The following is a 13,411-nucleotide window of genomic DNA, read 5'->3' on the forward strand; positions in this document are numbered from 1 at the left end:
GTCCCGGTGTACAAACTGTGTTTTATATAACACCCAGAGGCAAATGAACACATGCCAAACATTTCCATTTGCCATTTACAGCCAAACTCGACACTAGAAACACCAACGCTGGAAAAAACAAACAAAAAAAAAAACCCTGTGATGGACGATTCTCGGCTGAAGCAAATGGCAGCAGTTGCATCATTCAAATGACATGTTAAAAAGTTCGATCTTTTGCAAAATGAAGGAAAATAAGGGCCGTGGATGTGGCCCTTAGTGCAGTGGAGCACATTCCTCCACACTCAATAAACTCAGCTAAATCAATATGTCAAAGAGCAGACAGATAACGCTAAGCTCAGGCATAAATCTTCACCATCTCTAAAATCTTTTCATGTGGTATTACTCACAGGCCATATTCGCTTAAGTACAGTAAACATTGTGACAGGTACTTTGAGCTGCTGGTTCAAGAGGACACAGGAAAGTGGATTGTGCTTTGAGCCTTCGGGGGCCGGTCGAGAAGAAAAACTCTTAAGTAAAAAAGCTGTCAGGAAGAATAAAGGCTTGCTTTAATGAAACATAAGCAGAGTGTGGAAGCAAACCTCCCGAAAATCTGCAGGCAGATTTCTTTGGGTTTCAGATGGATATCTGGAAAATTCAGAAAAACGAGGCACAGTTTTCCTTTTTATCCTCGCCTTGCATTAGCTGGTCACTGTTCTTTATTTCTTCACGTTCTTGCCTCCCAATCATTTGAACATCTGAGTAAGATCCCGTTTTAGTTGAGCCAGGGAGAAATGTAGGGAGGCTGTGATTGCCTCATACACAAGTATGCCTGAGTAATATCAATATCACGCAGGAACATGGTTCTGTACACCACTTCTTCTTTTAAACACAGGGTAACTCTAAAATTCATTTGCATAACCAGAAACAGTTTATTGGACTGAATTTAAATAAAAATAATTCCTTAAAAAATAAAAAACAATGACAAAAAAAAAGAGAGAATGATGCTAAAATAAAACATGATATTTCCCCCAAAAAATAAATAAGTCCAGAGGAATGAATGACATAACCTTCTTTGGATGAAAACTGTGAAAGAAAAAAAAAAATAAGAAAAAAAAAAATAAGAAAAATAACCCTTTTTTTACGCCAAGTTCCACATGTAACTTGTCAGATTGTCTCACTGTGATTACTTTGGTTGGTTTCTGAGACTCCGCCCACGCCGATGATGAAGGACATGGAGACAAGCAGTGTGACATATCAAACATACCGTCTCACATTTTCATATTTTTGCCGCGCCACAATGTTTGTCACTTTCCTTAATTTCCCTTTCACCTCATTTTTTGAGTTACATTGGTGTCAGCCCTCGCAGGGATTCGTTAAAGTCATCTAAAGTAACAAGAACTTGCTCAGAGGGGTGACCTCACTCTCTGCTTTGCTCTAATCCTGCTCTAAAATGATGCGACGGTACATACTTGCATTGTGAAAGGTACACAGTTTGTAGTGAGTCAGGCAGCGAGGCCAGCAGCCTCCTGTCTGCAGTTTGTGTCCTGTAACATAAAGGTCGGCGGGGCCCACAGCTATTCTCGTTCAAACAACTTCTCCACATGTCAGAAGAGTTGAGCATAGTACCTTAATGCCATCACACAGCGGACGTTAATGTATAAAAGAAAAATAGTCTGAATGAGTTTGATTACTTGCATTTTTTTTCTACATTAAAATAATTAAATACTAGATGACTTTTATACCCTGTTTGAACCAAACTAGTCTAGTTTCAGTCGAATACAATAAGAGCTCTCAGTGGAAAACGTGCAGATTCAACACTACTGTACTACAAAAAAAAAAAAAAAAAGAAAACAGAGGGGAGGAGAGGAAAAAAAAACAAAGAGAAAAGAAGACATCAGAATGGTTCAGCTTCTACTCTATATTGATATCTTTATTAACAATCATAGCCATGTTTTCAACAATGGAAGATTTATAAATATTTTTTTTTTTGTTTACTTTTGATTCATAAAAGTTGTCTCGGCACTTGTGGCTTGATTCCAGTTGCGGAAAAAGAAAACAAAAACAAACAAACAAACAAACAAACAAAAAATCTAAAATGTCCTTGAAAAGAATACAGCGCTTTTAAATGAAGCAGTGGTATCCAATCAACAGAGAGGAAAATCCGTTATGTACAAGACGGCTTCACTGGTTTCTGTGCCGGCGGGGATGGGAGAGATTTTTTTTTTTGAGTGCATGGCAGGTCCAGAAAAGCATCCAAAAAAAAAAAAAAGAAAAGAAAAGAAAAAAAAAAAAGCAGGCCAGCTGATTGATCGTCTGGCCTGGAGATTCCCTTTGTTTTCTTAAGATCCCCCACACCAATCTGGCAACCAGCTATTCCACGCTCGGCTCAAGCTTGCAGTGTGACTTGACGGTCGTCTCACCCTTCTGTCCAACCTGTCCCACTGTTTTTTTTTTTTCTTCGTCTTCTTCTTGCATCAGCTGCGAGGAAGGAAACAAATACCGTGCCCCCCTTCCCCCTCCCGTGAATACTTCCACACTACATAGCATCCAGACAAGAGGGGCCAGGGATTGCTGTCCTCCTGAAAGATTTAGATGTTCAGGCTAAGGCCATGGGGCACCAGGGTTCACCCCTCACTGAAGCTACGTCTGACGGCTGGGACAGACCCACGCTGGTGTACAGGCCGTCCTGTCCCGGGTACTTCACCACCGAGCCGGAGCCCGTTCCCTCCCCTGAGCTGGACAGCACGGACGAACTGACCTACAACACCAGAGGAGATTTTTTTTAAAAATGCAATAATCAACCAAACTACATTACTAAAACTGCCATTTCTGCATAAAATAAGCATTTGTCCACTGTGGTGTTTTTCATGTTTTATGAACTTCTTTTCAGGCCTCTTGCACTACACTTGTAAAAAAAAAAAAGGAAAAAAAAGGCACCAGATTATGAACAATGTAAATCTTACAGTAATATAACACAGTGTGACACACTGAGCGGTCATCACCACCACAGTTTAAGTCAGCCAGCATGTGATCAGCAGATCACCTGCTGCAGCAGATGTCATAATGCTTTCAGTTTGCTCATTACAAAATATTCAACCCTGATGTTGCGTCGAGGACAAAGTTTGAAATTTTCTGAAATCGCTGAAAGGATGGGATTTTTAAAGGTACATGCTGTGATTTTTTAAAAATTTTTTTACATGCTCATATACAAAGAATGGCAGGAGGAATTGGAGGAGCAAACATGAGCTTTGGATGTCGATCTACATTAAATCCATGTGTCAAGGCTTGTATTATGAGTTATGATGGGGAGAGAAGAAAAACAGCATTACACATTTACCCAAGAATATAGGACTATATACCAACATTGTACTGATCTCAGTATGGGTCATAATAAGCTGCTTTCAAAATCTTTCTGATGAGACCCGAAAAAGCCACAGAGTGCTCCTTTAAATTATAAATACCCATAAGTAACTTTTTTTTTTTTAATGTTTTACATTTCGTTGATCATTTTAAAGTAAAACAGAAGACATTTTGATTTATGTCTTACCCCTGACACCTGTCCAGAGGGAGAGCTGGTTTTCGAGCAGTCTTCGGAATTGGATGAAGATGTGGACGTGGGAGTCATAGAGACCGAGTTGTTGTTTCCTAGAGAAAATATTCAAGAAAATATTGTTGAGATCACCATATCAAAAAAGAGGCAACATGTTGATAAAAATGATCTACAGTTATCATCATATTCATATAACTCACCAGAGGATCCCTTTGTTTTATTCAATGTTTTAGGTTTTCTTTTTCTCGTCTGGATGCCCTCTTTCTTCATGGCGAGCGGCCGAGGTACCTGCGGATCATCATTTATTATTATTATTATTATTATTATTATTATTATTATTATTATTATTATTATTATTATTATTATTATTATTATTATTATTACTAATAATATTAATCTGAGATCAACGTGAATTGTAGTCTTCCACTCACCCCGTGTAGTTTTGTGTAGAGCCCGCACGCGTTACACACCGGCTCTCCCTCCGCGTTTCTGCGCCACAAAGTGGTCGTGCTGGTTTGACAGTTGGCGCAGGACAGGCCGATTCTTCTGGACGTCGACTGGTGACAGAAATACATGATATTAAATGATCGTTATTATTATTATTATTATTATTATTATTATTATTATTATTATTATTATTATTATTATTATTATTATTATTATTATTATTATTCTGATTAGCTGGAACATATGAAAAGATCTCCTGAGACTTGAGAGGTTTTGTTAGATAAATTGTTTTTAAAGTGAAAGCACACTCCACTAATTCAACAATCGTTCGGACCATTCACACCCTATTTCCTAACAATAATACGGCTCCTATTATGATATCCATTTAGACGCTATTTACGCAGGGCTCTGCACAGGATGCCCCATTTTCAGTGGAGTTCGTATTTGTGATCAGATTACCTTTTAAAAAGCCGTGCGTAATGCGCGTAATGGCACCAGGAAAAGATTTGCTCTTACTGTTGCCCCCCATTAAGATGAAGTTATCCTGCAGAGGCACTGACAGATTAAGTGCCTGATTAATTACGTGAACAAATATCCACTTGTATGGCCGGCGTGTAATCCAATTAAAACAGCACCTTCAATTATTTTTAAACCAAATCACGGGGAAGCTACCAATAACCCTCGTCTTGCATCAATTTAATTATTATAACTGGTGGCTGGTGAAGTCGTTTTATTCTGTAGTGGGATGAATGCTGTCTTAAATATCAAATGTACGCGTTGAGATGTATTTTACAAATAGATTTCTGTCATCAGTCACAGATATAAGAAGATTTTTTTTCTAATAGATAAAAACAAAAAAAATCTAATAAAAACTCAAGCTGTCCATCTTCGGACACTCTGACACTCATCTGCGATGACCTCCGGCCGTCGTTTGAGACAATTAGGCAGGAAACTGAGCGCTTAAGTGGTCCCCTGCTCCTTACCGTCCGTTTCTGTGGTTTAATTAATGGCCGGCTCAGCCCATTCATTTTGCTGTAGAGGCCGCAGGCGTTGCAGAGAAAGTGGCCCGTGCCGTCGCGCCTCCACAGCGGCGTGGAGATGGAGCCGCAGTTGACGCACTCCCTGCTCTCCGACATGTCGTCCAGAATATCTGAAACTGAGAGGAGAATAAACCCAGATCAGCGCAATAAAAAAAAACAGGAGAATCTGCCTACAGGTTGTACTTCATCGTGAGGTATTGTGTTTCTTGGACATTAAGATGACAGCGAAAACAAATCAGTTCCACAGAGTGCATGCAGGAAAAACAAATCTGACAATTTTAATCATTCTTTTTATTAAGTGTAGTCAGAATGCTTGGATACTTTAAATATAGTTTTACTCTTTTACATTTTATTGTTTTACACACTTAAAGGATTCATTTCTCTACAGGACGCACACGCCAGTTATTTCAGACCACATCCAGCCAGAATTTATATCACGAGAGGAACATTGTTGTGTTTCCTTTACGAGACTAATATTAGATCGGATCTTTCTTTTTCATTTTGAGCTTTGGCCTCCACAAAGACGTCAAGTTATCTTATAAAAGCGCACTAAAATCCACTTCAGCAGTGGCCTGATGATATGAACTGAATCCTCATTTTCCACCCCAGGCAGTGAGAATAAAAGTCACTCCATCACTTTGTCCCCTTCTAGTTGTTTTCTCTCTTTTCTTACCTCCGTTTGGTCCTCGAATCAAGGGCGCGCCTCTGCTCTGCAAGGTGTGCAGCATCGTGTTATCGAAAGGTCCCCCGGTCCAAGGCGAGGGCAGCTGGGACAGCTGCGGCGCCACATAGGGAGAGTACGGACTGGCGTAGGTCCCACCGAGGGGCCGGGAGAGGCCGTACTGGTCTCTGCTGCTCACGTTCAATGCGTTGCCGTAGCCGGTGTCCCGGGGCGTCCCGTTGTTCATGGGCGGGCTCGGAGGGTAGTGGAACCGGCTGGAGGCGTGCGGGCTCCCGGTGCTGTATGAAGGGCTCTCCGGGGTGGACTGAGACCAGACCGAGTGGCTGGAGACGCCGTGGCTCGGCTGCGCAGAGCCGCTGGCCTGCAGATACGAGAGGCTGGGTATCATGGGGCCCACCCGGGAGCTGGGCACGTACACGGGGGAGTTGGGGTTGGAGTGCATATAACCACCAGACGAGGAATCATATCCAGTCTGGCTCTGGGCGGCGGCGATGGCCAGTGTTTGGTACATGTCGGTCGGGTCCACCAGCAAGCTCGCCTTGTGCGCTCCGCTGGAGAGGACGAGTTTGCTGCCCTGGTCTAAATCCGTAAACAGCGGGATGTCCTCGGCAGTGGTCAGGGTGTTGTTATGGTGTCCGAAGTGAACGTAGGAGTGTAGAGATCTGCCGTCGGAGCGGCGGTGCCCCAGTGCGTCAAGGTCGCTCGGAGGAGTCCTCAGCTCGTCCGCGGAGGGACCGTCCCTCCTGCTGTCACCGGGCAGGTATGTCTGCTCAGCCGGTGACCCTGGGCTGCTGGATACTTCTCGCTTGACCATGGACCAGCTGTTTTCGCCCAGGTCCATCCAGGAGCACTTTCCATACACCGTTGCGGTTACTAAAAGTCGTCAGGGAGTAGTCCACCCTGTAGCAAAACAGAAAGTAGAAGAGAGAAAGAAAAGTCAGCTTTACGCATGTGAGGCAAACAGTTATGGACGAGCGAACATCTGGGTAGAAACTCGCCAAAGTTTCTGGAAGAAGCGCAAATCCTCCTCTGGTGTACACATCGTCCCCATCTTTAAAAGAGAAACGCGCCGCTCCACATTTAAAACGGGAGTCTCGACTTTGAGTTGCTCTGACTCCGTCTCATCTACGAGTATCCAATAAAACACATCCAACCGGCAGTGACTGCCATTCTCCCATCAAGCGCTCTTAAAAAGGATCCGTCCATGTCAAATCTCTGTCCTCCCACACACAAACACACGCACGCACGCACTCACAAGTACACACACACACACATAAGAGATAGGAAACAAAACGCAATATGTCTTCACAGCAAAAGAGATAACCGTTTGATAAGACCCCAAACAGATAAGAGCCGAGAGGGCTGGAGGAGCGATAAAAAAAAATACCCCGGAATAAAGATGATTTCGCTCAGCGGGCCGCCGCCGCGCCAGATGTTAAAGAAACCAGCTGCGGGAGGGAAACAAGCAACAAGTGGGACTAAAAAAAAAAAGAAAAAAAAAATAGAGACATTTTTTTTTCCACTGACTTACCTGCTAGTTGTGTGCCATAGGTCGCACGCCAAAAGTTCGTGTAACAGTGAGTCGCTGCTTCTCCTGGAAGTAAATGGGAAACGTCGGTGCGGTCTGACGAGGTTTATGAGAGGAGGCGCTTCTGGTGGCCGCGGCTGCAGGAGGCGGACCAATCATGAGCGGGGAGCGGAGCGGAGCGAGCGGCTGGAGACGCGATGGGGGTGCCAGCCTATGATCTCCTCCAATCAATCACACGGAGGGGAGAGACGAGAGAAAAGAAAAGAAAAGAAGAGAAGAGAGGAGAGGAGAAGAAAAAAGTGACTTGATCATGTCTGGGAGGTTTTTTTTTTTTTTTTTAAATAATTTGCAAATGAAGGTGTTTTTTTTTTTTCGGCGAGTTGTTGTGACAGCTCCACGTGTGAAGTCAGTCTCGACTCATCTCTGACGATTTAATCATTATCATCACAATTATTATTATTATTGTCATTATTGATAGAAACCTGTTATTTTCCAGTGTGGTGCAGCTGTTCTGCTCAATGATGTTTGTTAAAAGTACTGACATTTATTCAGAAACACTTTTCTCATTCAGTTATTGGACTTTAGAGGAATACGTTTACTCCACTGATTTCACTAGTACTTTTATTTAAATTCACTCTTGAGGTATTCTTAATTTACTTGAGGGTTTCCATGTCAATTTACGTCATATTTTACCAAATTTCAAAGGGAATTAATGCACTAATTTGACAGCTGATTATGGCCGTTTAATAAAATCTAACACATTTTTACACAATCTGATGTGAAATGTCGTTAAAATCAGCTTCAGCTCAGCAAAGCACAGCCGCAAAATACTATTTACACCTGAACGCACCATTAACAACCATCCTATAACATTAAAACAACACAACAATAAAACCCTCACAGGGCCTGTGTGTGTGCATAAGAACACTTACTTTCGTTACTTAAAGACATCTTGTTTAAATACTTATACTGGAGTACTTTTACTTTTAAAGGAATCGTTCAAAGATTATTATCATTATTATTATTATTTGTCATTTAGACTTCTTCCACAAGTGGCTAGTTGTTAACGATTAATTAAGACGACTGATTGATCAAATCACACTGTTATCACTCACGGATCACTGCGTGGATCCGTTTACGATTATTAATGAAGTAAAACAAACAAAACTAAAAAACTAAAAACCTTATTCATTTATTTATTTCTATATTGAAGTCCCTCCACTGAAGCCCTTGATGAATTGCCCCCCTCGTCTTCTTTTGTCTACTCTCTATGCGCTCCTTCGGTGATCAATAAATCCCCTCCCTAATTAGTTTATTTAAGTCAGACGCTCTCATTGAAGGATTAAATGGCCTCAGCTGAGCGGGAGCACAAACTCTCAGCACGTCTCTGTGGCGAGAGGAGCCTCGCTTTGAACCGCGATGATTCGCTCAGCCTCAATATACATACACACAGTGGAGTGTGCGTGCGTGCGTGCGTGTGTGTGTGTGTGTGTGTGAGAGAGAGAGAGAGAGAGAGAGAGAAAGAGAGAGAGAGAGAGTATGTGTGTGTGAGGTGATCAAAAGTCCGCGAGGTGACAATTGAATCATGCGCTCATTTACAGGTCTCCTCGTGCGTGTTCACAGAGGTTAACAAACAGTGCTCTCAGGTTCTTCACACTCACCGGTCAGCACGTATTTGTGTGTGTGTGTGTGTGTGTGTTTGCATTTAGTCTGATGGGAGATAACTGAGACTGAGCTGCACACATCTGATCAATCCAACATTATTACTAACACTAATACCATCACTACTACTATTACTGCTAAGACTACCACCAGTACAGAGTTATTCCAACATCTGTTTTTTTCTAATAATGCTGCCACTGATGTTTTAAAAAAAAAAAAAAAGTACCCAAAAGTTATAGTGGCAGTGATGGAATGTAACTAAGTACATTCCCTCAAGTACTTCGCTTAAGTCCACTTTTGAGGTATTTGTACTTCATCTTCTGCTACTTTACACTTCCACTCCGTATTGTGCTTTCATGTGTTCTCCATGTTTATCTCATGACTCAAGTTACAAGTTATTCTTTGCTGATCGCATCACATCTTAAATTTATTCATTTTTGTCTGCACTCTGATTTAAAAATAAAAGACAACAACAACACTGATCCTGGTCAGAAAGATGCAGAATGCCAATATTCGGTTGGTTTACCAAGACAGTATACACATGCAGTCTATAATTTACTTTTTCTTGTACTTGTAATACCTGGAGTACACAAAATTAGCTGTCAGCACAATTGATATCAGACGCTTCAGGACTTTTTATTCATTATTAATAAAATGGTATTTCAGTCTTATCTGAAATCATATGTATTTAAGTGTCAAGAGTACAAGTAAAAGTAAATTCTATAGATTTACATGTATGTGTATACTGTACACCAGAGGTCCGCTGATTATCTAAACCCCAATATTCAGCATTTTTACTATCAGGATCTGTTTTTGTTTTATCTCTGATTTCCAATGAAATAAAGTCATTTTAATTCATTGCTCTACTTTTGCTCTCAATCTGCAAAGTAACTAGTCACTAAAGTTTTGCAAATTAATGTGGTAAGTGAATTAAAAAAAAAAGTCCAGTAATTTTCCTCCATGATGTGGTGGGGTGGAAGTGTGAAGGAGCACAAAAATAAAATATATATATATATATATATATATAAAAAATGGAAATACTCAAGTGAAAGTGCAAGCTCCTCAAAACTGTACTTGAGTAAAAGTCCTCAGTCAGTGATTACTGCTGTGGCCACAAACCAAACGTGTCACTACGAGACGGACTAAGCTTGAAGGAGACCTGAGGACTCCCAACATTGACTGTCACCAGCCTCACGCCAGCTCCAGGTCTGCACTGAGAGCCGTGCTCACAGAGGCCCTGATCATTCATCACAAACATGCCGATACATTACTGATACATATTACCAAACAGCTGAAATCACAGTGCAAAGGGGCCTTGTGGACTAAACTGGATTAAATATTACCACTACCACTTCCTGTACCACTGGAAGCTGGAGAGCTGGACTCACAATCAAACACTAATAATCTGTTGATATAATGGTGTTTCATTCTAAAATGGTCATACTTCTGCTTCCACTAGCACTGTTTTATTAGAAGGATGTACTGCTACTTTCACTGCTAATATCATTATTGTTTCCATGGCAACAATCATTCATGGAGCTACTTTAGCCCTCTACATTTACAACTACTGTGGTTTACATCCTCACACTAATATGTTGCTGATGTCAGATCAACACATTCAGAAATCAGTGATATTTCTACTTCAACTGCTTTTATAAAAACTAATAGGCCTTTTCAAAATTATTATTACAGTTTGATCTCTACTGTTTCTATGGCTACAACAGCTGTTACTATTAGAGCTACTACTGACACAAATACTACTATCTGTCATTAAATTATTATTATTATTATTATTATTATTATTATTATTATTATTATTATTATTATTATTATTATGTTGCCACTGCGTCTTTAACAGCTGTTTGATATTACTTCAAGCCTGTTTTTATTACCTCTGCTATTATCAGGCTGCCATATTAAATAGCTCCTGCCTTATTTACATTTTTGATACATGTTTGAGGTCATTGTTGGCTAAAGAGTAACTCCATGTAGGAAAGCACAGCAATATTTCTGCCAGTGATACAAATGCGTATAGGCTGCTGGAGCGCCTTTATAGGAGCTGCTGTCGTTTGTTCGCTGCTCGCTTATCATCATCACTGCTGTCGCTGAACTTTTACAGCACCGTGGTCGCTCATATCGAAACTATCCCCGCTGCTGTCAGTGTCTACATTTAGATACAACTTTGCACTGGAGCTCTGTGGCTCTGTGCGTCCATGCCCCACTTGGTTGCTCATATTTGGGGACGTCTTTTACTTTTACGCACGGAGACACGTCTCCAAAGGCCTCCGGTCTCCTCCTGCGCTCCTGCTGTAGCACAGGCTCGAAGTGGGCCAGCGTTAGTGACCGGAGAGGATTTTCGTGCTTTTTTTTTTTTTTTTTTTTTTGTTTTTTTTCAGAGGGAGTTACCACACCGGTGCGCTACTGTCTCCCATCCCATCGCCCCCAGTGAGCAGTTGTCAAAGAGGTGCGAGAATACAAAACCCTGTTGTTTCTTTTTTTTTTCCCCTTGACTTTCTTTCCTCTCCTCCTACTCCTCTCTCCCAAACTTTGACTCCTCTTGCTTCACGGGGGCTGCGGAGCCTCATCGGGGTGGGGGCGGGTGGGCTGATGAATGAGGTGTTTTTTCGCAGTGATGTCAAAGTGTGCAGCCCTGACACGCGGAGCCCGCGAGGAGAAGTGGCAGGACGCCGCCCTGTCTCCACATTTATCCACAGACGGTCAAACACCGACAGGCCCGCGTGGATGTCAGAGACAGGGCCCGTGATCTAATTACCTCCATCAGACATTTCACTGGAGGACGCCTCGAAATGCAACATTATCATCATTATTATTATTATTATTATTATTATTATTATTATTATTATTATTATTATTATTATTACAGTTATTATTGTTGTTATTATTATCGTAAGCATATCATGTATATTTATTATAATCATATTTGAATATTATGAGAATATTATAGCAAAATTGAATTCGTTTGTAAAAAAGAATAAAAGAAAAAACACCCCAATAATAATAATAATAATAATAATAATAATTTTCCTTTTTTTTGTTTTATGTATTGATTTATTCTTTTACCCAGAAGTCCACGCGGCCTCAGTGGCTCTACCTGGTCCCCGTTTGTTTCTCCCCGCAGCTCTGATGGCTGAACCCCTCTCCAGGTGTCAGCGCCTTATGTACCGACTTGATAATGATTATCTCCAGCTCTCGTTACAAGCCGCTCCTGATTAGCCAATACTGCTGCGATATGCACGATGCTGCGGAGATAACGGGTGGGGGGGGGGCACCAATAACGCTGAGCTCGCAGATTCTCCACTGAGGGATTCAAACCCTCGCATGTGATTTATTATTGACGACGGTGATCGCTTCTTTATTTGCTTCTGAGTGACTCAGCCAAAAGAAAAAAGAAAGAGTCACTGAAATACGGTTGGGATTTTCTTCCCCTCTCTCTGATACATGCAGGGTGATAAAAAAGTAAGTCATTGTGGACATTTAACACGCCCTTTACACAAGAATGTCTCTGATGTCTCGGGTCGTGATTAATGAGAAACGACTGTAAGCGCATGTAAAACACGCAGGAAAGAGACGCCATTCATCATGTCGGATCACCACTCAGCTGCTGATGGCCATTTTCCTTTTTTATCTGTCTTTTGTACGCAGAACAATGCCTCGCTGCGAGCAGGCGCTTAATTATCACGTTAGATTAATTTCAATTTGCATGTAGCAGCAGAGTAAAAGTCAAATTATCCCTTTAAGTCGCCAGTGAACAGTCATTTTTGTTGATAATAAGACATACTTGTTGGATTTATATCGAACAGTCTGTAAAGGACACTAATGCTGCTGCTTATATTTTAAAATACACCTTTTTTGCTAGAGATGTGTTTATTATGTGCTGATATTAAAGGACATGGGGCTGATGTTCTTTTATAAACTAGTATTTTTGAATCATTTATAAAAATGTACTATTCTGATATGGGAAATTAAATACTTTAAAAATATATGATTGGCAGTGGTATGAATATAATCATTTCAAGATTGTAGCAGGTGACACAGCATCTTAATGCACATAGGAGTCAGACTAGTTTTTTAAGTAATCATTTTCTAAATTAAAAGACAGTGACACACTCAATTTCAAAATAAAACATCCTGATTCGGTGAATAAATAGATTAATAAATGAACCCCTTTACATTTGGTGTGAAAAACACTTGGCTTGGGTTGTTGAATTAGAAGGAAAAAAAAAAAAAGAAAATCACATTTGAAAACTATTTTTTGTAATACATATTCCATAAGCAGTTATCACTTATAATATTATATTATTGCATACAATCATATGCTTCTGTTCACCTAACCACATCTGTGTACCATCACCTTTAAAGGGGCACTATGTAGTTTTGAAGAAGAAATTCAAACTCTGAATTTTAATATTTACAATATTAATTACGTAATAATATGAACTCAGACATTTTTATTTTTACATATCTGAATAAACAAGCCCAGAACACTGTCTGAAGCTAGAGAG

General features: G+C 40.7%; 1 protein-coding gene across 2 annotated transcripts; it reads right to left on the reverse strand.

The window, feature by feature from the left end:
- Positions 1-888: 888 nt before the first annotated feature.
- Positions 889-8,241, reverse strand: gata6 (GATA binding protein 6). Of its 2 annotated transcripts, none has more exons than XM_037084171.1 (7): positions 7,230-8,241; positions 5,690-6,598; positions 4,960-5,132; positions 3,961-4,086; positions 3,730-3,817; positions 3,527-3,624; positions 889-2,737 (listed from the first exon to the last, which is right to left on the reverse strand). In XM_037084171.1, the coding sequence occupies exons 2-7, from the start codon at positions 6,537-6,539 to the stop codon at positions 2,576-2,578; spliced, it is 1,497 nt and encodes a 498-aa protein (XP_036940066.1). In that variant the 5' UTR covers positions 6,540-6,598; positions 7,230-8,241; the 3' UTR covers positions 889-2,575. The 2 variants fall into 2 exon arrangements, with proteins under 2 accessions (XP_036940066.1, XP_036940067.1); XM_037084172.1 differs by lacking the exon at positions 7,230-8,241 and adding an exon at positions 6,697-6,946.
- Between the last annotated feature and the right edge of the window lie 5,170 nt (positions 8,242-13,411).

Source organism: Acanthopagrus latus, chromosome 21 (genome assembly GCF_904848185.1).
Source record: "Acanthopagrus latus isolate v.2019 chromosome 21, fAcaLat1.1, whole genome shotgun sequence".
In the NCBI taxonomy this organism is placed as follows: Eukaryota; Metazoa; Chordata; class Actinopteri; order Spariformes; family Sparidae; genus Acanthopagrus; species Acanthopagrus latus.

Excerpts from the sequence above, each read along its gene's own strand:
- gata6 (XM_037084171.1), bottom strand. The coding sequence starts at position 6,539 with ATGGACCTGGGCGAAAACAGCTGGTCCATGGTCAAGCGAGAAGTATCC. Across the intron at positions 5,133-5,689 it reads GATTCGAGGACCAAACGGAG|TTTCAGATATTCTGGACGAC; the intron begins GTAAGAAAAGAG and ends TTCTCCTCTCAG. Across the intron at positions 3,818-3,960 it reads TCTACACAAAACTACACGGG|GTACCTCGGCCGCTCGCCAT; the intron begins GTGAGTGGAAGA and ends GATGATCCGCAG.